The sequence below is a fragment of the Cricetulus griseus genome, assembly GCF_003668045.3.
Source record: "Cricetulus griseus strain 17A/GY chromosome 1 unlocalized genomic scaffold, alternate assembly CriGri-PICRH-1.0 chr1_0, whole genome shotgun sequence".
Lineage (NCBI taxonomy): Eukaryota > Metazoa > Chordata > Mammalia > Rodentia > Cricetidae > Cricetulus > Cricetulus griseus.
Window position 1 is genome coordinate 65,198,232 of NW_023276806.1, and position 23,211 is coordinate 65,221,442.

Here is a 23,211-nt window from a genome sequence, read left to right on the forward strand (position 1 = left end):
GCACCAACACCATCAGCAGAACAATGGGTTTAGTAAGATAGCTAAGTGGGTAAAGGTACCTGCCTACCTGCCACCAAATCTGATGTTCTGAGATCAACCCCACAGACATGGTAGAAGGAAAGGACTCCCACAAGTTGTCCTCTGACTGCCACACATGCCTCATGACACACATAAACATGGCATCAACTAGCTGGGATCCCTTGACCTTTTTTGTGAAGTAAACTGAGCCTGAATAGCTAGATGAAGTTAGAGGGTTATGTATTCTAAGCTAAAGGAACAGGCTGTGGAAAAACTCAGAGACCAAAGGGAATGCCAAGACCAAAGGCTAACTAAGGAAAAGCCCCCCCCCACACACACACAGCAGGACAGGGGAGGCATAGCAAGGCTACAAAGAAACAGCTCTTGGAGGGCTCTGAAGACCAAGCCCAGATCTGCTTTTATCTGACAAGGAGTGGGGCCCTGGAATTTTTTTTTTTTTTTTGAGACAGGGTTTCTCTGTGTAGCCTTGGCCATTCTGGAACTCACTCTGTAGACCAGGCTGGCCTTGAACTCCAAGAGATCCACCTGCCTCTGCCTCCCCTGGGATTTCTTAAGCAATGATCAATGAAGGATTCCTGGCAGTCATAAGAAGAGGGTATTTGGAAAATGGGATAGTGAACCTAGTGATTGCAAAGTTTGTGATTTGCAGGTTTGACTGAGATGTGACTATGAAAGTTACACCATCTTTCTAAGATTTTTTGTTTGTTTGTTTTTGTTTTTTTGAGACAGGGTTTCTTTGTGTAGCTTTGGAAACTATCTTGGCACTCGCTCTGGAGACCAGGCTGGCCTCGAACTCACAGAGATCTGCCTGCCTCTGCCTCCCGAGTGCTGGGGTTGAAGGCGTGCACCACCAACGCCTGGCCTCTTAAGATTTTTTTTTAAGATTTAAAAACTTTCATTTACTTATTGCAGATGGGTGTTTTGCCCACACGTATGTCTGTGTACCTCGTGAGTGGCCCAGGAGATCATCATACCCCTTGGGACTCGAGTTACAGACAATTATTAGCTACTGTGTGGGTGCTGGGACTCAAACCTGGGCCCTCTGGAAGAGAGGTCAGGGTTCTGAACCACTGAGCCATCTCTCCAGCCTTCCTGGAAGGCGTAAATGATTGCCACTGTAACAATCAAATTAAGCTGCTCTGCAGGGGCACACGATAGGCGTTGAGGGTTATCCTCCGGGAGTTTCCGCCTTCCATCATGTGGGAAAAGGAGGCTCTTAAGACTCACTTGCACTCGGCAATGGTGGCGAGTGACTTTGACCCCAGCACTCGGGAAGGCAGAGGCAGGAGGATCTCTGTGAGTTCGAGGCCAGCCTGGTCTAAAGAGCGAGTTTCCAGGACAGACTCCAAAGACACAGAGAAACCCTGTCTGGGGGGGGGGGGACGACTCACTTTCAAAGCCCCCTTGCTGTCTTCTGGTCCACCCCAGCTTCCTCCAACAAACCACTGTCAGGCCTTGGGACTCGAGACATTAAGAGCTGCCCAGTGCTCCTGACAACCCTTCCCGCTCAACCCACCTCTCCCCAAACAGCGCCCCCACCTGGTGGACACTCTGTACCGCCTGTGCCCTCTTCTGCGCCGCTTGATACGTCGGCGCTGCGTAGTGTGCCAGGCCCCGGAGACGCCCGAGTCCTACGTGTGCCCCACGCCGGACTGCCAGGCTGTGTACTGCCGTTCGTGCTGGGACGACATGCAACGGCAGTGCCCGGCGTGCACGCCCCGCGAGGAGCTCTCTTCCTCCGCCTACAGCGACAGCAACGACGACGCCGTCTATGGCGAGTGAAGAAGGGATGCTGTCCGCCTTCTTGCTTAATAAAAGTGTGATGCATGCTCCTGCGGCTGGCGCTTCGCTGGGGTCGGGGACTGGGTAAGCCGGAAGCCACGGCCCGCACGACCCGCACGACCCGCACGAAGCCGGGTCACAGAGCCGAGGCCGGACCGCGGCGAAGAGAGTCGGCGAAGGCTCGAGACCCGCCGAGCTCACGCCGATCCCGGTAGCTGCCGGAAGGAGGCTGCGCTGGGCGGCGGGGGCGGGGCCCCGGGGGCGGGGCGGGGCCTGGGGGCCGGCTGCGCTTTGCCCATCTAGTGTCGGACGCGGCTGCTGCTCCACGCGGGGCCCGCACCTGCTGCCCTCGCCCGGCCTGGAGCTCCGCGGCTATGCGGCTGGCGCTGCTCTGGGCCCTGGGACTCCTGGGCGCGGGCAGCCCTCGGCCCTCCCCGCCGCTCCCAAATATAGGTGAGTTCCCAGGCGGGGGTGGGTCCAAGGGGTGACGGGGAAGAGGTACAAGGAAACCCGGAGGCGTTGGGGTGCTAGGGTCTGCTGGAGCCTAACTGGCGCGCAGCCAGCCTGGTTTGCTGACCAAGGCCTAGGGCTGCTTATTTGGTCAGCGCATGGAGAAGGGAGGAGGAGGATGCTGCTGCTGCTGGCGTCCCTGTCCAGAAGTCCTGAGTTACCCCCGCTGACGCTCTCATACTCCGGCACTCAGGGGCCTGCCCAGCGCCGCTCAGAATCATGGAAAGAGTCCGTTTCCAGGACTGACGTCTTCGTCTCTCTAGGGCCTAGCTGACAGTTCCACTCTGTGCAGTGCCCGGAATAGGCACGGCTCGTGGGCTTTTAGTGAAAAGGATTATTTCCAGCCGTTCATTCCATCCACATCTGGGCGGCCAACGCCGCTCACCCTAGTGCGGTGGCCACCAGAAGCCTGGAGGAGCGGGAGGGGCCCCGGAGGAGCCAGGGGAGGGAGCACTTGCCAGGAAAGAGGCTGGGACACCAACTCCTCCTTGGAACTTTCACTTCCCGCTGCTGTCTTGGGCTGGGGGCCGAGAGGGTAGGCGGGGGTGGAGTGTCCGGAGGGGCGAGGGCCATTGTTGGGGGGTGCTGGCGGAGGAAGCGGAGGCTGTTGGGTGCGCCTAACTGGGCATCAAGGCTGTTTAGGGAGGTCGGAGTGTTTGCACTGCTCACCCAGAAATGGGCGTTCCCAGCATCTCTTCTGTGAGGGAAAGGAAGGGCAAGTGGGCACCCCGCCATAAGGCTTCTCCCAGTCCTAAGAAAGCGCATTCCTGATTGGGTGGGGGGTGTGATTGAGAAGGGATGGGAACAGGGAGGGTTCCAGCGAGAATCTGGGATTGGCCAGAGGGAGACAAGGAGGGGCTGCAAACTGGCTAAGCTGAACTTTCTTTAGAGACTTGTGGATGAAACGGGATTTTCAGTATCATCCTTCAAATCCCAGCATGCAGTGCAGGAGCCCTTAAGTCACTGTTAGGCCTTGATGTGCTGGTGGTTGGTGGACACCAGTCACCGCAGCTTTGCCAAGGATTCCCTCAGCAATCTCTTAGGATGTTCTGGGACCCTGCAGGAGGCTCTGAGGAGGAGCAGCAAGCCAAACCAGAGAGGCCCCTGAATGGATCCTTGGAGAGGCAGGTCGTTCAGGACAGCCCCACGGTTAGCCTAGCAGAAGTGCTTCAGGTGAGTTCCATCCTGCTAATAATATTTTCTCACACTTCACGTTGTCTTGAGGCCAAAGTTTACCTATACAGCCAGTGAACAGACCTTGTAATAGGTCCATCAGGGTCCAGCTGCTTTCTCTCAGCACCTGGCTACATTAACCCCTTTCCCCTCTACTCATACATCTGTCTGCCTCTGTCCCAGCCAGTCCATCCATGCCCACTGGGAGAGTGACACCAAACCTCCTCCTTTCATCTCATGCTGTTTGTTTTCTCAGTAGGGAAAGATTCAGAAAGAGACACATAGACAGACAGACAGACAGACAGACATCCCCCCAACACACACACATACACACACATTCTGCAGCTGAGTCAGAGGAAGGGCTGGGGCCTGTGCCGGGTCCTTCATGGTGCTTCCTCTCTGGGCAGGAAGCCGAGAAGGGGTGGCTTCGATGCCTTCCTTGACCTCCCCACACAAGCCCCTAGAACAATGCCCCAGTCCAGGCAGGGCTTCCTGGTCCCTCCCTTGGGATCCCCCAACCAGTGACCTAATCATTGGTACTCTCCTGAGAGCCTGAGGTTTTCTAGTTATAAAAGGTAGGAACTGTGGGTAGAGCTGGTGGAGGTGACATGCCTCTGGTGTCCACAGACTGGTCTGCCTGAGACCCTGAGGATCAAACTGGAGCTGGATGGTGAGAGTCATATCTCGGAGCTTATACAGAACAGGTAAGGTGGCAGACATGAATAATTTACATACATTTATTATGGAAAATAATTTACATACATTTATTATGCACCAGGTACTAAGTATGGACTCCTTCATAACAATCCTACATATAGATACTATATGTAGTTATCCTTATTTAACATATAAAGAAGTTAAAGCCCAGAGAAATCAAATTAACTTTCCTGTGTTCAATCATATATCTCAAAAATCATATTGGAACACAGAAAGGCTGAAGGAGACAATAGCCCAACCTTTAGACTCTGTGGCCTTAGAGGAACTAAGGAGTTTGGTGGCGTTACCTGGTTCCTAACAGCTTCACTCACCTCACTAGCTTGTCACTGCAATACCCTAGGAAGTGGCTCAGACACTGCCTTCCTTTTGTCACAGAGATCTAGTCCCTGGCCGCCCAACTCTGGTGTGGTACCAGCCTGATGGCACTCGGGTAGTCAGTGAGGGACACAATCTGGTAAGTCGGGCCCTCTTATGTTGTTTTAGGCCTGGGCAAAGGAGGGAAGGATGATGGTAGGGTGGCAGTCCTGGAGGAACTGGGGGATACCTTGCTAGCAAGTATCCACGGTTATCTGGTCTTCTCTGTGAGCTGGTGCTAGCTAACATGGCTTCCCTGCTGTAGGAAAACTGCTGCTACCAAGGAGGAGTGCAGGGTCACCCTGGCTCGTTGGTCTCCCTCTGTACCTGCTCCGGGATCAGGTACTGTGGGTGGGTTTATTATCAGAGGAGAGGATACACAGGCAGGGACCTGAAATGCTCTCTGATTCCCTGTCTTTTGCCTTAGGGGTTTGGTGGTCCTGTCCCCAGAGAGAAGCTATACACTGGAGCTGGGACCTGGAGACCTTCAGGGTCCTCTCATTGTTTCTCGGATCCAAGACCTTCTCCTGCCAGGCCTCACCTGTGCTCCAAGTTGGCATGCACTTGTGCCCACTCAGGATGGACCAGACCTTCTGGGATGGCACCGCATTCACAGGGTGAGGAGGCACGGCCGGAGCACTGGGCTCACTCAGACCCAGCTTACAGAGACAGCAGCTCCTTCCTCATTTGCTCTTCCTGGCAACCTAAGAAGGCAGATGCTGCCAAGAGCTCTATTTTCAAATGAAGAAACAGAGTGGTTAGATAGCTTGCCTAAGGCCATACACTAGTAATAGTATATGAAAGACTACAATCAGGGTTCAATCCAGTACCTCCCCTATCTTCTAGGCCCTTTGCAGACAGCAGTCACTGGAGTGGAAACTTCCAACTAGAAAGCAGTACAAACATAATTTCTTAATTGACGAAAGTGGAAATTACGTGTGAAGATGAATGTCAATTAATATATGTCAAGTGCGTAAAACTATGCCTGGAATGGTGTATTTGATAGTGTCCACTATTATTTAGTTGGGTTTTTTGTTTTTGTTTTGAGACAAGGTCTTACTGTGTAAGTTCTCTGGATGGCTGGGAACTTGCTCTGTAGACCAGACTGGCCTTGAACTTACAAGATCCACGTGTCTCTGTCTCCCAAGTGCTGGGATCGAAGGTGTGTGCCATTATGCCTGGCTTTAGTTAATATTTTTAAACATTGAAAGAAGCCAGGTGCACAGCTCTATCCAGCGGTTGTTTGGGAAGTGGGGAAGGAGGGTACTGTGTTCACTGCCAGCCTGAGTTATACAAGACACTGTCTCAAAAAGCCTAAAGTGTCTCAAGCCGGGCGTTGGTGGCGCACACCTTTAATCCCAGCACTCGGGAGGCAGAGGCAGGCAGATCTCTGTGAGTTTGAGGCCAGTCTGGTCTACAGAGCAAGTTCCAGGACAGGCTCCAAAACAATACAGAGAAACCCTGTCTCAAAATACCAAAACCAAAACAAACAAACAAACAAAAAACCCTAAAGCTTGGGCTGGAGAGAAGGCTCAGAGGTTAAGAACACTAGCTGCTCTTCCCGAGGTTCTGAGTTCAATTCCCAGCACTGACATGGTGGCTCACAACCATCCGTAATGAGATCTGGTGCCCTCTTCTGGTGTGCAGGGTACATGCAGGCAGAACACTCTATACATAATAAGTAAATATATCTTAAAAAAAAAAAAAAAAAAAAAAACCTAAAGCTTGGTTTTGTTTTTAATCAGAAGAAGCAGAGTTGGGAGTGGGAACAGTAGAGTCCTATTATCAGCTTCATCTATCTTTGGTCCACTATGGGCAGGTCTCTGGCCTCGAATGCTTCACATGAGGTCTTCACTCTGACTACTCAAAGTGGGCATGAACAGGGCTGGAGAGATGGCTCAGAGGTTAAGAGCACGGTCTGCTCTTCCAGGGGTCCTGAGTTCAATTCCCAGCAACCACATTCTCACAACCATCTCGTTATGAGATCTGGTGCCCTCTTCTGGTGTGCAGATATACATGGAAGCAGAATGTTGTATACATAATAAATATAAATAAAATCTTAAAAAAAAAGTGGGCATGAACACAGCTGGCACAGCCTGAGGCCAAGGCCCTGAGGGGGGATTTGCTTGACATACCCCACTTCTTATCTGCAGCTTAAGCGGGATGTTGTAACAGAGACCAAAATTATTGAGCTGGTGATTGTGGCTGATAATTCAGAGGTGAGTGTACTGACACCATAGCCCTCTCCTGCTCACCCCACCCCCATTTTCCTACCATATTTCAAGGTAACACCTCTTGAACCCCCAGGTCAGAAGGTACCCCGACTTCCAACAGCTGCTGAACCGGACACTAGAGGTGGCGCTCCTGCTAGACACAGTAAGTGAGGGGCTGGGTAGGAGTCCCCCGGCTCCCTAGCTGCAGGCCCAGCCGCTCTTCTGAGCCTCAGTTTTTTCAGTTCTTCCAGCCCTTGAATGTCCGGGTAGCACTTGTGGGCCTAGAGGCATGGACCCACCACGACCTGATAGAGATGAGCTCCAACCCGGCTGTCCTGTTAGACAACTTCCTCCACTGGCGCCGGACAGACCTGCTGCCTCGACTGCCCCATGATAGTGCCCAGCTGGTGATGTAAGGACCCCAAGTTCAGCTCCTGGGACCTGGAGCTAGCTCTGACAATGGCTTTAGACCCTGGTCCTTCACCTCTATCCCACAGTGGTACTTCCTTCTCTGGGCCCATGGTGGGCATGGCCATTCAGAACTCCATCTGTTCTCCTGACTTCTCAGGAGGTGTGAATATGGTAAGTTATCTGCAGGTCTCCTCACGACCGGTTACACTTCTCCCGTGTATGGAACCTTTAACCACTCAAAGTTCCCTTTAAACTTCACCAGACTCAAAGCTGTGCCAAAAGAGGGTAGAGTCCATGAAGTGGCCTTTACTTGTCAGGGAACTTGTGTGTGGCTAGTTCATCATAGTATACAGAGTATACGTATACATATGTATGCATGTATGACACCTTTGCATTTCTTGGGGACCCTGAGGCCCGAAATTAAAGGTGATATCTAGGGGTTATACAGTGTGTGTGTGTGTGTGTGTGTGTGTGTGTGTGTGTGTGCAGAGCTGAGCTAGAACTTAAGATTTCCCGTCAGCCAAGCTTGGACTCACCTACTTTAGAAGCCTAATAGGAGGAAAACAGTATCCAGAAGAGTCAGGGTCAGCTGTCCATTGTGTTGAGTCCAGGCTGGGGTTGGACCTGGGATATCTCCCTCCCCAATGATAGGACCACTCCACAAGCATCTTAGGAGTTGCTTCCTCAATCGCCCATGAGTTGGGCCACAGCTTGGGTCTAGACCACGATTCACCTGGGAGCAGTTGTCCTTGTCCAGGTCCAGCCCCAGCCAAGAGCTGCATCATGGAGGCCTCCACAGAGTGAGTAAATGGGGGGTGGGGAGGTGGGGGACGGAGTGGGTTAGGAGGCATGAGGGTAAGGCGAGCTAGGAGAGCTCCTAGCCCAACCCTCCTTGACACTCTCCCCAGTTTCCTACCAGGTTTGAACTTCAGCAACTGCAGCCGACAGGCCCTGGAGAAAGCCCTCCTAGATGGGATAGGCAGCTGTCTCTTTGAACGGCTGTCCACCCTGGCCCCTATGTCCCCGTTGTGTGGAAATATGTTTGTGGACCCCGGCGAGCAGTGTGACTGTGGCTTCCCAAATGTGAGCCCCTGACCCCAAAGCCTTGCCCACTCCTATCTGTGCCCTCATCTTGATTATTCAGCCCTTTCTAAGTCTCCTGAGTAGCTTTCTGGCTCTGAGGGGACCTTTCTGTCTTCTCTGGTTCTCACTGACCATGTGACTTTGACACCTGGGTCTGCTCCCTGGGAGGATGGGAGGGCTTGAGCACTGGTGCTGCTCTGAGACCCAGCTTGCTCTATCCCCTTGCCTGCAGGAATGCACTGACCCTTGCTGTGACTACTTCACCTGCCAACTGAGGCCAGGAGCACAGTGTGCATCTGATGGACCCTGTTGTCAGAACTGCAAGGTGGGCATAGACCTGAGGCTGGCCACCCCAGAGCTCACCTGCCAGGTAACAGGGTCTCTGTGACCCTGAGCTCCTGGCTGAATTTGCCCAGTACTTACTTTGATGCTCACCACCCTCCACAGTTGCACCCAGCAAGTTGGCAGTGCCGCCCTCGCAGGGACGATTGTGACTTGCCTGAGTTCTGCCCAGGAGATAGTTCCCAGTGCCCCCCTGACCTCAGGCTGGGGGACGGTGAGCCCTGTGCTAGTGGAGAGGCTGTGTGTATGCATGGGCGCTGTGCCTCTTATGCCCAGCAGTGCCAGTCGCTTTGGGGACCGGGGGCCCAGCCTGCTGCACCACTGTGCCTCCAAACAGCCAACACTCGGGGTAATGCCTTTGGGAGCTGTGGGCGCAGCCCCAATGGCAGTTACGTGCCCTGCACTCCTGGGTAAGTGGAGAAAACAAGCTCCTCCTGCGTTGTGGGACCCTTGGTGCTGCTTCTGCCAACCCTGCTTGCCTTTCTCCCTGCCCTTAGAGATGCCATTTGTGGACAGTTACAGTGCCAGAGGGGCAGGAGCCAGCCTCTGCTGGGCTCAGTCCAAGACCTGCTCTCAGAGGTCCTGGGAGCCGATGGGACGCAGCTGGACTGCAGCTGGGTGCACCTGGACCTGGGCAATGACGTGGCCCAGCCCCTCCTGGCTCTGCCTGGCACTGCCTGTGGCCCCGGCCTGGTGAGTAGCCTGGGTGGTTGAGACCAGGTGGTAAGGAACACCTCAAATACAGCAAGCTGTGTCCAGGCTTCACCCCACCAGTTGTAAAAGGCATAGGTTCCACAGGAGGGCAGAATCCTTCAGCTCAGGCTTGTTTTCCCACCCGGCTACAGTTTCACATCTGTAAAGGACAGTTAGTCTCTCAGCCTTGCAGGCCCAGTCCCCGGAAGGCTCTGTGAGAACGCAATCTTTGCTCTTCTCTCTATGGAGCAGGTGTGCATTGACCGTCGCTGCCAGCCCGTGGATCTCCTGGGAGCACAGGAATGCCGAAGCAAATGCCATGGCCATGGGGTGAGTCGCTGTGGAGGAGATGCAGAGGGGAGAGGGAGCCCGCTGAAGGAAAAGGGGACCTTGGAAGCAGATGTACCTTGGTTTCAGTCTTTGCTACTCCCTAGGCATGTTATTAACCTTTCTGAAGTGTTTCCTCATTCAAGTGGACATAATAATGGTACCCATATCCTGGAGGGCATGAAATGGGTGTGGAAGCTGCCAACTAGTGACCAGCATGCTAGATATGAGCTTGCTGTCGTTTCCCCTGGCATGAATGAAGAATTGCTCTCTCCAGGATTGTCTACCCTTTAGCCACAGCATTGCCGTCAGTCTGAGAAGTCTAAGCTCTTGAAAAGAGCTGGTGATGGTGGTGAACTACAAGGAAACGGTCCCATCTTACAGATTCCTTCATTGCTTGCTTTGTACCTCTAGGTCTGTGACAGCAGCAGGCACTGCCACTGTGAGGAGGGCTGGGCACCTCCTGACTGCATGACTCAGCTCAAAGGTAGCTAGGCGATGGGCCCAGGGCACTGGGGAGGGTGAAATGGCTTCATCCATTACCTTTCTCTTTGGTCCTCTTCCTGGCCCCTTCACACTAGTTCCTTGACTCTGTGACCCCTGATACTGTCTTTGGTCTCTGAGCACTTCACATGCTCCCTGCTTCTCCCTCAGCAGAGAATCCTTAGCCGTACCCATCCTCAGTGTTGACCTCTTTCCATAGCAACCAGCTCCCTGACCACGGGCCTGCTCCTCAGCCTCCTGTTGTTATTGGTCCTAGTCCTCCTTGGTGCCAGCTACTGGCACCGTGCCCGCCTGCATCAGCGACTCTGCCAGCTCAAGGGATCCAGCTGCCAATATAGGTATGAACATCCCTTCCCTGCTGTTATTTCCTTCAATTAAGGACAGTTCTGAAGCCCCTTCTTCTTCTTTTTTTTTTTTTTTTTTTTTGGTTTTTCCAGACAGGGTTTCTCTGTGTAGCTTTGGAGCCTATCCTGGTACTTGCTCTGGAGACCAGGCTGGCCTCGAACTCACAGAGATCCACCTGCCTCTGCCTCCTGAGTGCTGGGATTAAAGGTGTGCGCCCAGCCCGAAGCCCCTGCTTCCAAAGGCCCAAGCCATGCAGTCCTTACCACCTGTGTCTAAATCCCAAAGTCTCAGACCCTGGGTTTTTGACCATCATTCCTATATGCCTGTCTACCATGTTTATGTGTATCCCTAAACTTCACTCACAGGTATCCCCCAGGCGCTAGGGCCACTTCACTCAGGACCCCAAAGCAGGGGAAAGGTGGTTTTCTTCCAGGCTGTCCAACGGCACCCCTGGCCTAAACCACACAAAGCTACCCTCCAAAGACTAAAGGGTTCATTTATCCTGGATCAGCAGGTCCCATTCTCTCTTTGGCTTTCTCAGGGCAGCCCAACCAAATCCTCCTGAACGGCCAGGACCTCCACAGAGGGCACAGCAGATGCCAGGCACTAAGGTAAGCCCTGGATGCCAGAGCAAACAGAGTCCACAGTACAGGGTACCTACCTCGGGCCTAGAGGTGGCACTAGAGTTTCAAGAGGAGTGCTCAGTCAGTCCAAGGAGTCAGGACCAGCAGGAGGCAGAGAAACGGCCAGAGTACAGCAAGATGGCTGAGCGAGTCTCTTGCAGAGCTCTTTCAGCTGGCCAAATTGGTAGCTTGGAGAGGTGGTTCTATCCATACCCATCAGCAACCAGTAACATGGGATAATGGGGTGGTGTGCTCAAGGGCCTCCTGTGTGCTAAGATCTGACAAGGCACAGGACATCATGTGTGAAAGGATGCCGCGTGCCCAGGGCCTAAGCCCTCCACCTTCAATGTGTGTGTGGAGTCAGCCTGCATGTCCCCTCCATTACATGTCACGCCCCTGCATGTGGCTGAGTAACTTCCCACTGCCTCTGGGCCCCTGCTGCCCTTGTCTGAACACTAACCCCTTTCTGCCCACATCTGTCTGTTTCTCCTGCCCACTCTGCCTGCTCCTCCTGCCCTCTCAGCCAGCTAGTACGTGCATCTTTCCGGTGCCCCCCTCCAGGCCGCTGCCACCTAACCCTGTGCCCAAGAAACTCCAGGTAAATCTGGGCTGGGCCTTGCCCTGGCTCAGGACAGGTGGGAGGCTAGGTGCCCAATCCCAGTTCTCACCCCTGCTTCCCCCCAGTGGAGACGAGGGTGCCCCCTCAGCCTTCAAAGTCCCAGACACAGCAAAGGGTGAGCCTCCTGCCGTGGTCTCTACTACCACCTGGTGGTCAATAGTAGGACTACATCCATCCAGGGACTTGATTGATCTGCATCTTCCTTCCCCGAGGCTCCTGTCTATTGGCAAGCACCCAAAGCCCCCTGAGCATGCTCCCTGGCTCCCTTCACCCCCTGGCTGACTTTGCATGCTGACCCCTGGGGAGCCTCTGCACGCCCACCACCTCTGACTGTGCTTTCAGAGCCACCACTGCTCTCTTTGTTCAGGCTGAGCTGGCTGACAGATCCAATCCCCCCACTCGCCCTCTGCCCGCTGACCCTGTGGTGAGGCACCCAAAGGTAACAGTGAGGGGAAACAGGACATTGCCTCTCCCACCTAGAGCCATGGTGGCAATGGCAAGATGCCTCCCTCTGTGCCTGAGGGCATGTAGCCCAAAGGCACCTTAGGGAGTGACAGATTTGTTTGGAGACAAAGGTGAACATTAGCACTGCTCCTTCAACCCCTCCATTGAGGGTGGGAACCATGACATTCTTCTACACTGGCCTTCTTCCTTAGTCTCAGGGGCCTACCAAACCCCCACCTCCAAGAAAGCCACTGCCTGCCAACCCACAGGGCCGGCACCCATCAGGTGACCTGCCTGGCCCAGGAGATGGAAGCATGCAGCTGGTGGTGCCCTCCAGGTAGGTGAGGAGGGCGTTGCTGGGGATCAGTGGGTGTCTTACTGTCAGTGAGGAGGCACCTAGGGCGAGAGTTGTAACTTTTTTTCTTGACTTTCTAAACTCCAGGCCAGCTCCACCACCCCCAGCAGTATCCTCGCTCTACCTCTGACCTCTCTGGAGGTTTGGTTGCCTCCTGCCCAGATTTAAGGCTTAAGGAAGTGAAATCTCTGTCCGACCTCGCACCCCAATGACTAGAGGAGCAGGAGCCTAGACAATGCAGTGTCCAGCCCTGAGGAACCATCCGCCATCAGGCGCTGCACCTGGCTGTTGGGGAGGGGTTGGGGTTGGAGTAGGTGGCGGGGGACTTGCCCACAGTCTGTCTCTGCTCTTTTGTAATAAATGTGAGGAATGTGACTCCTGGAAGCTGTGTAGTTCTGCTGTGTTTCCAGACCTGGCCACTAGGAGACGCTGCTGGGTCAGACCAGGACATGTTGGGGAGGATGACATCCCAGAAAGGGTCAACTAGAATTTGTCACTGGGGATACCTGTAGCTTGCTTCTGCCCAGTCTGGGATGGATGGCCTCTAGTTTCCAAGCTCCCTGCCAATGCTGTTCAGCCCCCACCGCAGCTATAGACACATGACCTAAGTCGTCAGACCTGCATCCCCACCCTCTGACCAGTGGCTGGGAAAATGGATCTAACTGGCTTTCTCAGAGCCCTGAGCCTGGGCGGAGCAGGGCAGCAGATGCTTGGATTCCAAGGCTTCACACCTGCCTCCTCCACCTCCCTGCCCCCACCTGAAGGCTCTAGAACAAAGGTGCTTTGTGCTTTGTACAGATCGCTACTACCTCATCACTTGGTCCTCGGGACTGAGGCCTCCTGGGAGAGAAGTGTGTGGGGATAAGGGGCAGGCTCTACTGCAAAGTGGTCACCCAGTATGGCACCTAAGGCGCTACAGGAATGGGGCTGTCCCCAGAGGCACTCCATGCCCTTCCTCTTGCAGCATCGTCTGGATGTGCAAAAAAAAAAAAAAAATTAAAAAAAATAAATAAAAGAGCAATGCATGGAAGATAATTCTGCTTCAGCCTCCAAAAATACCCGGGGTTTTAGGGACTGGACATTGTGTATGTGTGTGTGCGCGCCGGTGTGAACTATCTTGTGTATCAAGCTGGCTGGAACTCAGGGTTCTCCCAGTGCTGAGATTGTGGATGGAATTGCATATGCAGTCCAGATTTGGCTTCCCAGGCGTTCAATAAGGCTTTACCTTGAACTAACGCAGACACAAAAGATCTGAACAAAACAAAACCCAACCCTCTCAGGTGGTGGAGCATGAGTGTATGGCTGTATGTAATCCCAGCACTGGGGAGGTTGGGGCAGGAGGATTACTGCCAGTTAGAGGCCATCTTGGGTTACAATATAAAGCTAGCCAGGCTTTAGGGTTAAGACCCTGTTTCAAACAAAGCACAATAAGGGCTTGGAGAGAGTGGTAAAGTGGTAAAACCTTGGTAAAGTGCTTACCTGAGTTAAGATCCCCAGCACGCAAGTAAAAAGCCCGCAGGTGTAGTGGTTTGTTTCTGTAACCCAACCGCGTGTGGGAGAGGGCAGGGTGGGGCAAGGAAACAGGAGGATCCCCCCCACCCCAAGCTTACAGGACTGCAAGCCTAGCCAATCAGCGAGCTCCGGGCTCAGTGAGAGACCCTGTCTCAAAAGAATAAGGTGGAAAGGGACAGAAGTGAGACCTCCGCCCCATGACAACTCGCACGAACACATACACACACATATAAAACAGAAACCAAAGACCTCAAAAAAAAAAAAAAAACTCCTTAGTGAAATAGGTCCTTCTGCCACTCTCAGCGCAGTGAGATACAAAGGAAGCTTTGGTTAACCTGGCGCGCACTGGAACGCGCAAAGGGTTAACAGGAGTTGGCCCTGGGTGGAGAGGCGGAGACGAGTTTTCATTGGTGGAAAGTTATCCAGGGGCGTGGTCTTAAGAGTCTCCACACCCCACCTCCTTTCCGTAACCCCCCCGCCCCCTCCACTTTTGTACCTTTCTCGCCCGGACAGAGAAGCGGGCCGGGACCAGCCGGGCCAGACCAGACTGGACCCCAGGGGCGATGCGGCTGCTGCCCCTGCTGCGGACTGTCCTCTGGGCCGCGCTGCTCGGCTCGCGCCTCCGGGGGTGCTCCAGCCTCCGCCACCCTGTCTACTGGAACTCCACTAACCCCAGGTAGCCCGGCCGGACGATGCGAGCGCCAAGCTGGGCCCGCGCGCTTCTAAGCTGTGCGCGCGCTCGCCACTCGCCTTTTGCAAGGCGCTGTCTGAGCCCTGCCCAGCCGCGCGCCGGGGCTCCTTTGTTTGAGCCGGCGGGGGAGGGGCGAGGCGTGCCCGGGGTCCCCCCGCCCGAACGTGTTGGGGGGCGGGCGGAGGACCCTGGTCCTGAGGGTGATCGGATAGAGTCTGGAAGCAGGGAGCTGGGGGGCCTGGGCCCGTATTCCGGCCCCGCCCCCCTTTTCTGGAGCCCCAACCTCCGGCGGGCAGAAGCTGGGGCGGACCGCTGAGAACCCTGGAGGGGTCTTTACCCTAGTGAAAGAACCTGAGTTCCTCTCAGGTTCTCAGGTCCCCTCGGCCCCTGATTTCGTGTGATATCTCTGCTTCCATCTTGATTTTATTTCTGTCCAATCCTAGCCCTGCCCCTCCAGCTGATTCACCTGTGGGTCAGTCATTTGACCTTGCTAACCTCAGTTATGTCATCTACAAAATGGGCTAATAATACCTAGCACCCTGGGAAGCAAGTGGACTGAGGTCAGGCTTGTGAAAAGCAGTACAGCTGTACAGATTTAAACGCGTATTTTTTCCTCTCTGCTGAGCTGGCTGCCTTTGAACCTCGGATTTTTTTTTTTTTTTTCTGTTTGCATCCTGCCTTCCATTTCTCCCTGCCTTTCTGCCTTCCCATCTGTTTTCCTTTCTGATTTTCTACTTCAGACAATCTGTGGCTCTGTTCATTTATTCACTAACGTTTGATAAGCACATACTGTGTGTCAAGACTAGTGCTGATCTGCTGGGCATTGCCAATATGAGAGGCAGAGACGCAGCCCTGTGGGAGGCCAAAGACCCCCAGGAGGGCAGGCCTACAATAGTCATTCCAATACCAGGGCTGAATGATAAGAACTATTGTTGGCCTGAACTCTGGCTTCTTCTATCTCAGTTCCAGACCAGTGCCTCAGCCCCCAGCTCTTGAGTTTCTGGCTCATTCACCAAGTCCACAAGTATTTACTGGGCTCTGGCTTTGTAGGAGTGCTTTTCCACACCCAGTACAATGAAACATACAAAGATGCTATCTTCCCTCAGCTTGTCTTCTAGTGGTCTGAGCTAAACTCGGGAATCCTAATCAAGAGTTCCTACAGCAGGTGGTTCTCAGATAACAACTGAAGGACGTTTTTAAATGCTTTACCATGTGCATGGTGTTGGAGGCAGGATTCGTGCTGTGGGATGGCCTGTTCCAGCTCTTCTCTCCTGTACTGGCTCCCCCAGCCTGCTTCGGAGAGTTGAGGAAGAGGAACTCGATTTTGTGTGTGTGTGTGTGTGTGTGTGTGTGTGTGTGTGTGTGTGTGTGTGGTGGGGTTCTCTTTTATACCTGGTATTTACTTGTCTGGTCAAAAAGGAAGTTGGGATTGTGTGTGGTGGTACGTGCCTGTAATCCCAGTCATGAAATGGCACATGGGGCCTCACAACCTCTCTAACCCCAGCTCCAGGGCCCCACCACCTCTGGCTTCCTCCCCCACCTGTGCCGCTCACATGCACATATATAACCATATACACACATAACTAAAAATAATAATAAAGACTGAGATGAGGCAGGAGGATCATGAGTTCAAGGCCAGTTTAGGCCACACAGGAGCTCCTAAAAAGAAAAAAGAGCCTATACTGTCTCTGTCTCTCTTCTTTGTGTCTCTCTCTCTCTCTCTCTCTCTCTCTCTCTCTCTTTTGAGATAGGGTTTCTTTGTGTGACAGCCTTGGCTGCCCTAGAACTCACTCTGTAGACCGAGCTGGCCTTGAACTCACAGAGATCTGCCTGCCTCTGTCTGCCTCCCCAGTGCTGGGATTAAAGGTGGTGCCACCACCACCTGGCTCACTCATTCTCTTTTACCCTCCCTCTTTCCCCCTGATTGTGGTACTGAAGACCCTAAGAGCTCCAACTTCCTCTTTCAAACTGTTCTGTGGGCATATATGTGTCCCCCTGCCTTGGCCTTGGCCTCCTGGCAACATTCATCCTCTCAAAATTTACCAGGCACAGATGGTAGGCCAGGCCCCATGTGGGGCAATGGGCTGCAGGGTCTGTGTCTGAAAGACAGGGGAGAACGACGGCCTCCTCACCAATAGGGAAGCCTTAGGGGCTAGGCACTACAGCCCCTGAACCTCCTCCCTAAAACTGACTTGATCGTCACATTTATTACCTATACATTGTCTCTCAGGGAGGTATTCAGTCTAGGAATTGGCACAGGCCTGTAATCTCAGCTACTTAGAAGGAGTGAGTTCAAGGCCAGCCTGGGCAACTTAGGCTGGAATAGCAAGACCCTATTCCAAAAGGAAAAGTTAAAAGTCTAGTCATAGCTCAGTAGTAGAGCACTTAGCATGTGGGCCTTAGATTCTGTCCCAGCTACCAAAAAAAAGGGAGAAAAACAAAATTGAAAAGGGGTGGGTCATTCTTGGAAACGCATGCATTCCTGAGCTATTCCATCTCTAGTGGGTGTGAGTGAGGCTGGCTCAGACCCCATACCTCTCCCAGTTGTGCAATGCTATAACCCATGGGCTCACACTCCCTTGTACCCACAGGCTGCTTCGAGGGGATGCTGTGGTGGAGCTGGGCCTCAACGATTACCTAGACATCTTCTGCCCACATTATGAAAGCCCAGGGCCCCCGGAGGGACCTGAAACCTTTGCTTTATACATGGTGGACTGGTCAGGCTATGAGGCCTGCAAGGCAGAGGGGGCAAATGCCTTCCAGCGATGGAAGTGCTCGCTGCCTTTCGCCCCTTTTGGCCCTGTTCGATTCTCAGAAAAGATTCAGCGATTCACACCCTTCTCCCTGGGCTTCGAGTTCTTGCCGGGAGAGACTTACTACTACATCTGTGAGTGAGCAGGACATACTGCATGCCTCCCGGGGGAAGTGGGGGACGGGTGGAGAACAGGCTTTGCCTTTACTCTGTGTCAAAGTAAGGAGGAAAGAAAGGCCATGGGAAAAGGGAGCTGTGGTTCCTAAGGCTCAGGGGTTTGGTTGGGTTGAACCTGCACGGAGAAGAGAGTGCAGAAGCCATCAAGGAGGACTAGAGAGATGTGTGAGGTATGGATGAGCTGGTCCTTGGTGTGACCCCCCAAAGGAAGGTAAGCCAAGAAGGCCTGACATAGTCGGACTCCAAAGGATGGCTTTCTGTGCTAACTTCTTCCTCCCAATTTCCCATCAGCGGTGCCAACCCCAGAGAGTTCTGGCCGGTGCTTGAGACTCCAGGTGTCTGTCTGCTGCAAGGAGAGCAGTAAGTGGGCCAGGGTCTCACAAGCCCTTCTAGCCAGTCCGGGGCCCTTGAGAGAAGAGAAGGAGTGGGGAAAAACAGGAACATCAGCCCTAAGGCGTCCAGGCTAGGTGTCAAGCACAGCCTCTTCTCCTCATCCCCATGGGAGCTTCCACCACACCCTTTTTAAAGCTGGGCACAAAGAAATGGGGTTCCCAAGGGGCAAGGTCCTTCAAAGCTTTAAGATGGACTTGAAGACTATTGATGGGTAAGACTTGGACTTGGGTTTGGGAAGGATGAGGGTGATCGTGGGAAGGCAGTGGCTGCTCTGGAAGACCCTAGAGAATGAAAACAGAATGAGAAGGGCAGGGAGGAGGCTGCCGAGGAAGCGGACAGACCCAGCAGTACCATTCCTTCTCCTTCACAGGGTCCGAGTCCGCCCATCCTGTTGGGAGCCCTGAAGAAAGTGGCACATCTGGGTGGCGGGGAGAGCATGCTCCCAGCCCCCTGTGTCTCTTGCTGCTGCTGCTGCTCCCAATACTCCGTCTCCTTCGAGTTCTGTGAGCCAAGTACACCTTCTCGTCACCCTAAGAAACCAGAGCCATCCTCTAACCAGCTAAGCTCCTCTATTGAAGGGGTTCCTGCCACCATACCCATGATGCCACACCAGGCAGACACGATGAAGCTTTGATGTGGAAAGTCAGAGGATCTGAGGTGACCCTTGTAGGTGACTGCCCCCTCACCACAGGCTGAAGAGGAACTGTGAGGGAACAGCAGACAGTCCAGGGCACCCTGGAACGTAGCTGCTTTGATGGTCTTGTCTCCTCCCCCTAGAAGACCGGGATTTGATGGGATCAAATCCTTGAGCCACTGGGGGCCAAAGCCAAAGACATGGGAACAAGTGGGCTCCTGGCCAAGAGCAAAGGGGAAGCCATGTCATCTGTGCCCTCTAGGACTCTTCCCAGGGGCAATTGTTGCCCTCCCAGGGGGCCATTCACTTGTCTTCTATGAAGACGGACTTGCCATGAGGTTGAATTTCATGCTGGTTTGTATTTTTGTAAGTGTTTGGACCAAACCTTCAATAAATCACCCATTCTCATGGGGCATGGTAGCTCACACTTGTAATCCCAGCACTGGGGGGTGGGGGTGAAGGTGGTGAGCAGGAAGTCGGCTTGGGTAAGGGAGACCCTGTCTCAAAAAAACAAACAAACAAACAAACAAACAAACAAAAAAAAAAACAGAGGCCAGTGAGAAGGCTCAGCAAGCTAAAGCCTTGACCACCAGAGTTCAGTCCTTGGAACCCACACGGTGGAAAGAGAGAACAGATTCCTGGAAGTTGTCCTTTAAACATGCCACATGGCGTGTCAATGAACATGACACATGAAAAGACACACTCGCACACACATGAATAATAAACTTATGTTAAAAATCACCCATCTTTGTGTTACCCTCCCTTCTGGCTTCTTCCATGACACCTGAACTCCCTGGGGCCTCAGCTCTTAGCTTGACTTGGCCTGACCTCCATGCCAGCTGTGCCCAGGCCATCCATGCCAGACATCAGTGGGCACCCTTCTGGGCAGTTTGGGATAGGTGCCAGCAGCAGCTGTGGAGCTTGGCACCCTCTCGCACCTCCCCAGCCATCTTCCTGTGCTAGGTGGCAGATGCTGCTGACAACCCACTCTGGCAGTGCCTACTCCGGGTGCTGGGGTAAAACCCAGGGGAAACAGACAGGCACCTGGGTTTCAGAATGCCGGCGTCGAAGGAAGGCTTGAGGCCCTCCCCCTCCCCAAGGGCACACTGGGCGGTGCCTGGCCTAGAACTGGGAAGGTGGGGTCAGATCAAAGCCTTCTTCCCCAGCGGCCTCTTTGTTCTGAGCTTTTATATGGAGAAGGAGGTGGGGCCCCAGGAGAGAGGGCTCCTTCAGCCCTTAGTCCCGATATGCCGTTTCCTCTCTCAGATAAGATAGACACCCCCAACCCCGAAAGGTCCCTCTTTTTGAACTGTGCCCTAGGTAGAAGCAAGGGAGGGAACACCCCTTCCCCTGTACCTGCGCTCTGCCATCCCTGGTGCCCCGCAGGCTCCTCTGGCTAGGTGCCCGCCTGCCTGGCATGGAGCCAGCGATCGATAGGTGGATGTTGTGCTGATTAGCCCGACCCGGCTGCGGCAGCAAAAGGCAGCGTGTGAACATTATGGGGCGGAGGAGCAGGCACCAAGATGCTGGGGATGGCGAAGCCTTCCCTGTCTGCTTGCACACCTATGTCAGACCGGTTCCTCTCTCTGAGGGAATGGAATCTGGCTATTACACGACTTTGGCCCTCACAGTTCTTGGTAATTCTGTGGCCCTGCTGAAGGCCCAGAGTTTAGGAGAGTGGGGGGAAGGCAGAGCAGATTTTGAGTTATTAATCTCTTCATTCGAGGCCGGTTTCAGAAAATGCCGCGTTACCGGTGTATGGGTTAAGGTCCTGACCCTAAACGTTGATCTTTAGCAGTTAAAAAGACGTTTATGTGTGAAAGAGAAGGCGGACTGAGAACTGTGGGAGGAGCTGTGGGCTGTCTTTTGGTCCAGCGTTGGAGTTCCATAGCTGCCATCTTCCTGCAGGGCGTCTATGTGTTGCCATGGAAACCAAAGATACTGTTACCTCGGTCCCTCGTCAGAGAAACCATAAGCAGGGCAAGTCCAGGGCAACTGTTTAGCGGCCCCTGCCTTGGATACAGAAATATGGGGTTCTTTCCCAGCTTCCCCCCCCCCCCCAGTTTTCATATACCTCTTCGCGGACCCAGCAGGAGCTCTGACTGGCAGCCAATGTGCAAAAGGGACCGGGACCTAGTCGGCTTTTCTCGAGTTCAGACACATGGTCTCAGTCTCAGACTGCGCTTGTCACAGACTCGTGCATTTTCTAACAGCCCAGGCCTTTGCAGGTGCAAGGGCGGATGCTGGGGTGGGCACAGGATACCGACTTTAGAGGATTGCAAACTAGCGCCCTCAGGCTGTAGGCCTTCAGGCCAAGCCACCGCCACCACCCCCCTCTTTTCTGTTCCCTTCCTCTCAGCGTGGGCCCTGCACGCATGGCAGTTGCCGAGTCCTCACTGGTGGAAAGCTCTGATGGAGTCGGCTCTTAGGACCAATACAGGCTGGAGTCTTTGGGCGGCCCTCCCGCGCCTGGCCCTACCCACGAGAAGTCTTCGCGGCGTGTTCAGGGGCATAGTTCCAAGAGGTTAAACAGGCCTGCAAGTTTGGGGTGTCACCGGTCTCCCCTAAATTCAGCGGCGCTAGACATCTGAGGTTGGGGCCCTCAGTTTACTAAACCAACCCTCGTCCCAGCGGTACAGATGGGAAAACTTAATCTCCTCTGTCTCCCAGGCTTGAGAGAACCTTTGCCTGGACCCTGCTCCACACTTACTACGTTGCAAATTGCCCTTCAAATCCCGAAGTTGCCTTTTTCTGTGACTCTCTCTCTCTTCTCTCTCTGCTCCTTCTTTTTCTTCTTGTTTTTCCATATTTTCTTCCTCCATTCATTCATCCAGCGCTCTGTGAGCTGGGCTGCCATTCTTTTAGTTAGCCACACTAGCTAGGGTCGTCGGGGGATCCCCGCAGTGACGCAGTTCAAAAGTGAGCACTCTGGCTTTCGAGCAGCCAATAGAATCCCTGAACCTGGGGCATGAGGTCATCAGTGGCAGTCTGCATTGGTTCAGGCCTGGAAACGAAGGTCCCCATAGCAACCGACGGTGCGTCCAAGCATAACCTTGAGAGTGGTCATTGCTCCAGCTGTTGTGATCCATCTCCTGTAGCTGCTTTAATAAAGTGTTGGGAAATGGAATGGAGAAGCTGGAGTGGAGTTCAATGTCCCAGGTTCTGTAGCCTTCACCCAACCAAGCTCTTGTCCTACTCAAAATTCTTTTTTTCACTCAAAGCAAAGGTCAGTGTCACTTAACCCAGAAAGTTTAGGCAGGGGTTATTTGCCACAGTCATGGTGCCCTGGGTGCAGAGCTACTGCCATGGGGAATGTCAATTCTGAGATCCTTGTGTTCATCTGCATATCGTCTGCATCTCATTTGCATTCTGTTCATTTAAGGTCAAATTGGGCAGACATCTCCACCTCCCTATCTCTGTCACTTGTCTGTATCTGCAATCTATCCCTTGGTGGCTCTGTATTCCTCCACTGTCCAATTCCATGCTCCCCACCCTCCTCCCACTCTCCAAAGTCTCCTGGGGGTGGGAAGTGGCAAAGACTACTAAAGGAGAAAGAATAAGGAGTGTGCCTCTCCTCTAGATGTTGGTGACAGATGGGGAGTGCTGGTCGGTACTGCCTGGAGACTAAATTGGCAAAGCAAGTAGAGGGGGGAGGTGCCCCGGCTGGGTTGAAGGTCTCTAGGGCCAAATCACCCACATGCCTGGTGAGATGCTGGGGCTAGGGATGCCTGGTTCCAGCAAGGAGCAGGCTTGCCCACCTGTCTGGTGCCAAGGCAGCTTCCTTCCCTCAATTAAACACTAATGAGGTGTCATTTAACCCTTACCTTGCCTAGCTATCAGGCATGTGGAACTGAAATTCATGGTCTCACACTGATAAAAGGGAGGAAAAAGACAGCCTCTGAGGAAACAGAGGCAGCGAGATCAAGGTACCCAAACACAAGAAAGGAGGGGCCACATACAGGGTATCTCTCAAGGGATTCTAAGAATGGTGGCACTGTCCAAATGCATTTTTTTCTCTCATGGATTTACAATTATCTATTAAACACCTCTACTAACTAAATACCAGACTGTATTTGGGTGCTGAGTACACACACTGGCATGAGACAAGAACCTTTCTCTTCAGAGACATGGCAGGCTGAGTTCCAGGCCAGCCTGATCTACAGAGTGAGTTCCAGAACAGCAGGGTCTACAGAGAAAACCTGTCTCAAAAAAAAAAAAAAAATAGGAAGAAAGAAAAAAAGAAATCTTCAGAAACAGACCAGCCATTAAATAAGCATGATGCCAAGTGTAAGCATTAATATAGAGCTACATACAAGTGATTGGGAACACAGGGGAGAATGGGCTCTGAGAAGGCTTTGATTGAGAAGAACAAAATTTATGGCAGGGAGACAGGCAGAATTAATGATATTCATGTGTTTTGACCACAAGTAAAGGTCCATGTTGAAATGTATTTTAAGGACTGTTGGTATATACCTTTACAGCATGTTTTTGTCTACATGAATGTATGAGTGTGTGTGT

General features: G+C 53.2%; 3 protein-coding genes and 1 long non-coding RNA gene across 9 annotated transcripts in view; 3 read left to right on the forward strand and 1 right to left on the reverse strand.

The window, feature by feature from the left end:
* The window catches only part of LOC113833118, a 9,748-nt gene extending 8,031 nt beyond the window's left edge, over window positions 1-1,717 (reverse strand). Inside the window, exon 1 of the long non-coding RNA XR_004772094.1 lies at window positions 1,579-1,717. This is a non-coding gene — a long non-coding RNA (uncharacterized LOC113833118). The remainder of the gene's footprint in view (window positions 1-1,578) is intronic.
* Window positions 1-1,868, forward strand: part of Dcst1 (DC-STAMP domain containing 1) — a 17,179-nt gene extending 15,311 nt beyond the window's left edge. Inside the window, exon 16 of the mRNA XM_027393256.2 lies at window positions 1,570-1,868. Within this exon, the coding sequence (XP_027249057.1) occupies window positions 1,570-1,821 (252 nt within the window). The 3' untranslated portion in view covers window positions 1,822-1,868. The remainder of the gene's footprint in view (window positions 1-1,569) is intronic.
* Window positions 1,869-2,113: 245 nt separating this feature from the next.
* Window positions 2,114-12,918, forward strand: Adam15 (ADAM metallopeptidase domain 15). Of its 6 annotated transcripts, none has more exons than XM_027393236.2 (23): window positions 2,115-2,274; window positions 3,395-3,504; window positions 4,132-4,208; window positions 4,597-4,675; window positions 4,841-4,917; window positions 5,003-5,192; window positions 6,729-6,794; window positions 6,883-6,951; window positions 7,031-7,200; window positions 7,286-7,370; window positions 7,851-7,999; window positions 8,108-8,282; window positions 8,515-8,607; window positions 8,730-9,034; window positions 9,122-9,317; window positions 9,570-9,647; window positions 10,059-10,131; window positions 10,348-10,486; window positions 11,035-11,104; window positions 11,640-11,714; window positions 12,103-12,174; window positions 12,392-12,516; window positions 12,622-12,918. In XM_027393236.2, the coding sequence occupies exons 1-23, from the start codon at window positions 2,196-2,198 to the stop codon at window positions 12,662-12,664; spliced, it is 2,595 nt and encodes an 864-aa protein (XP_027249037.1). In that variant the 5' UTR covers window positions 2,115-2,195; the 3' UTR covers window positions 12,665-12,918. The 6 variants fall into 6 exon arrangements, with proteins under 6 accessions (XP_035307753.1, XP_027249037.1, XP_027249039.1 ...); XM_027393238.2 differs by lacking the exon at window positions 12,622-12,918 and adding an exon at window positions 11,801-11,850 and having other exon boundaries at window positions 12,392-12,517; XM_027393237.2 differs by lacking the exon at window positions 11,640-11,714.
* A 1,599-nt stretch (window positions 12,919-14,517) lies between these two features.
* Efna4 (ephrin A4) lies at window positions 14,518-19,434 on the forward strand. Its single transcript, XM_027393235.2, has 4 exons — window positions 14,518-14,722; window positions 17,329-17,624; window positions 17,958-18,026; window positions 18,430-19,434. The coding sequence occupies exons 1-4, from the start codon at window positions 14,610-14,612 to the stop codon at window positions 18,564-18,566; spliced, it is 615 nt and encodes a 204-aa protein (XP_027249036.1). The 5' UTR covers window positions 14,518-14,609; the 3' UTR covers window positions 18,567-19,434.
* Window positions 19,435-23,211: the final 3,777 nt, after the last annotated feature.

Coding starts and splice junctions, on each gene's coding strand:
- Adam15 (XM_035451862.1), top strand. CDS start 2,196: ATGCGGCTGGCGCTGCTCTGGGCCCTGGGACTCCTGGGCGCGGGCAGC. Junction 3,505..4,131: donor GCCTAGCAGAAGTGCTTCAG/GTGAGTTCCATC, acceptor TGGTGTCCACAG/ACTGGTCTGCCTGAGACCCT. Junction 4,209..4,596: donor TCGGAGCTTATACAGAACAG/GTAAGGTGGCAG, acceptor CTTTTGTCACAG/AGATCTAGTCCCTGGCCGCC.
- Efna4 (XM_027393235.2), top strand. CDS start 14,610: ATGCGGCTGCTGCCCCTGCTGCGGACTGTCCTCTGGGCCGCGCTGCTC. Junction 17,625..17,957: donor AGAGACTTACTACTACATCT/GTGAGTGAGCAG, acceptor ATTTCCCATCAG/CGGTGCCAACCCCAGAGAGT. Junction 18,027..18,429: donor TGTCTGCTGCAAGGAGAGCA/GTAAGTGGGCCA, acceptor TCTCCTTCACAG/GGTCCGAGTCCGCCCATCCT.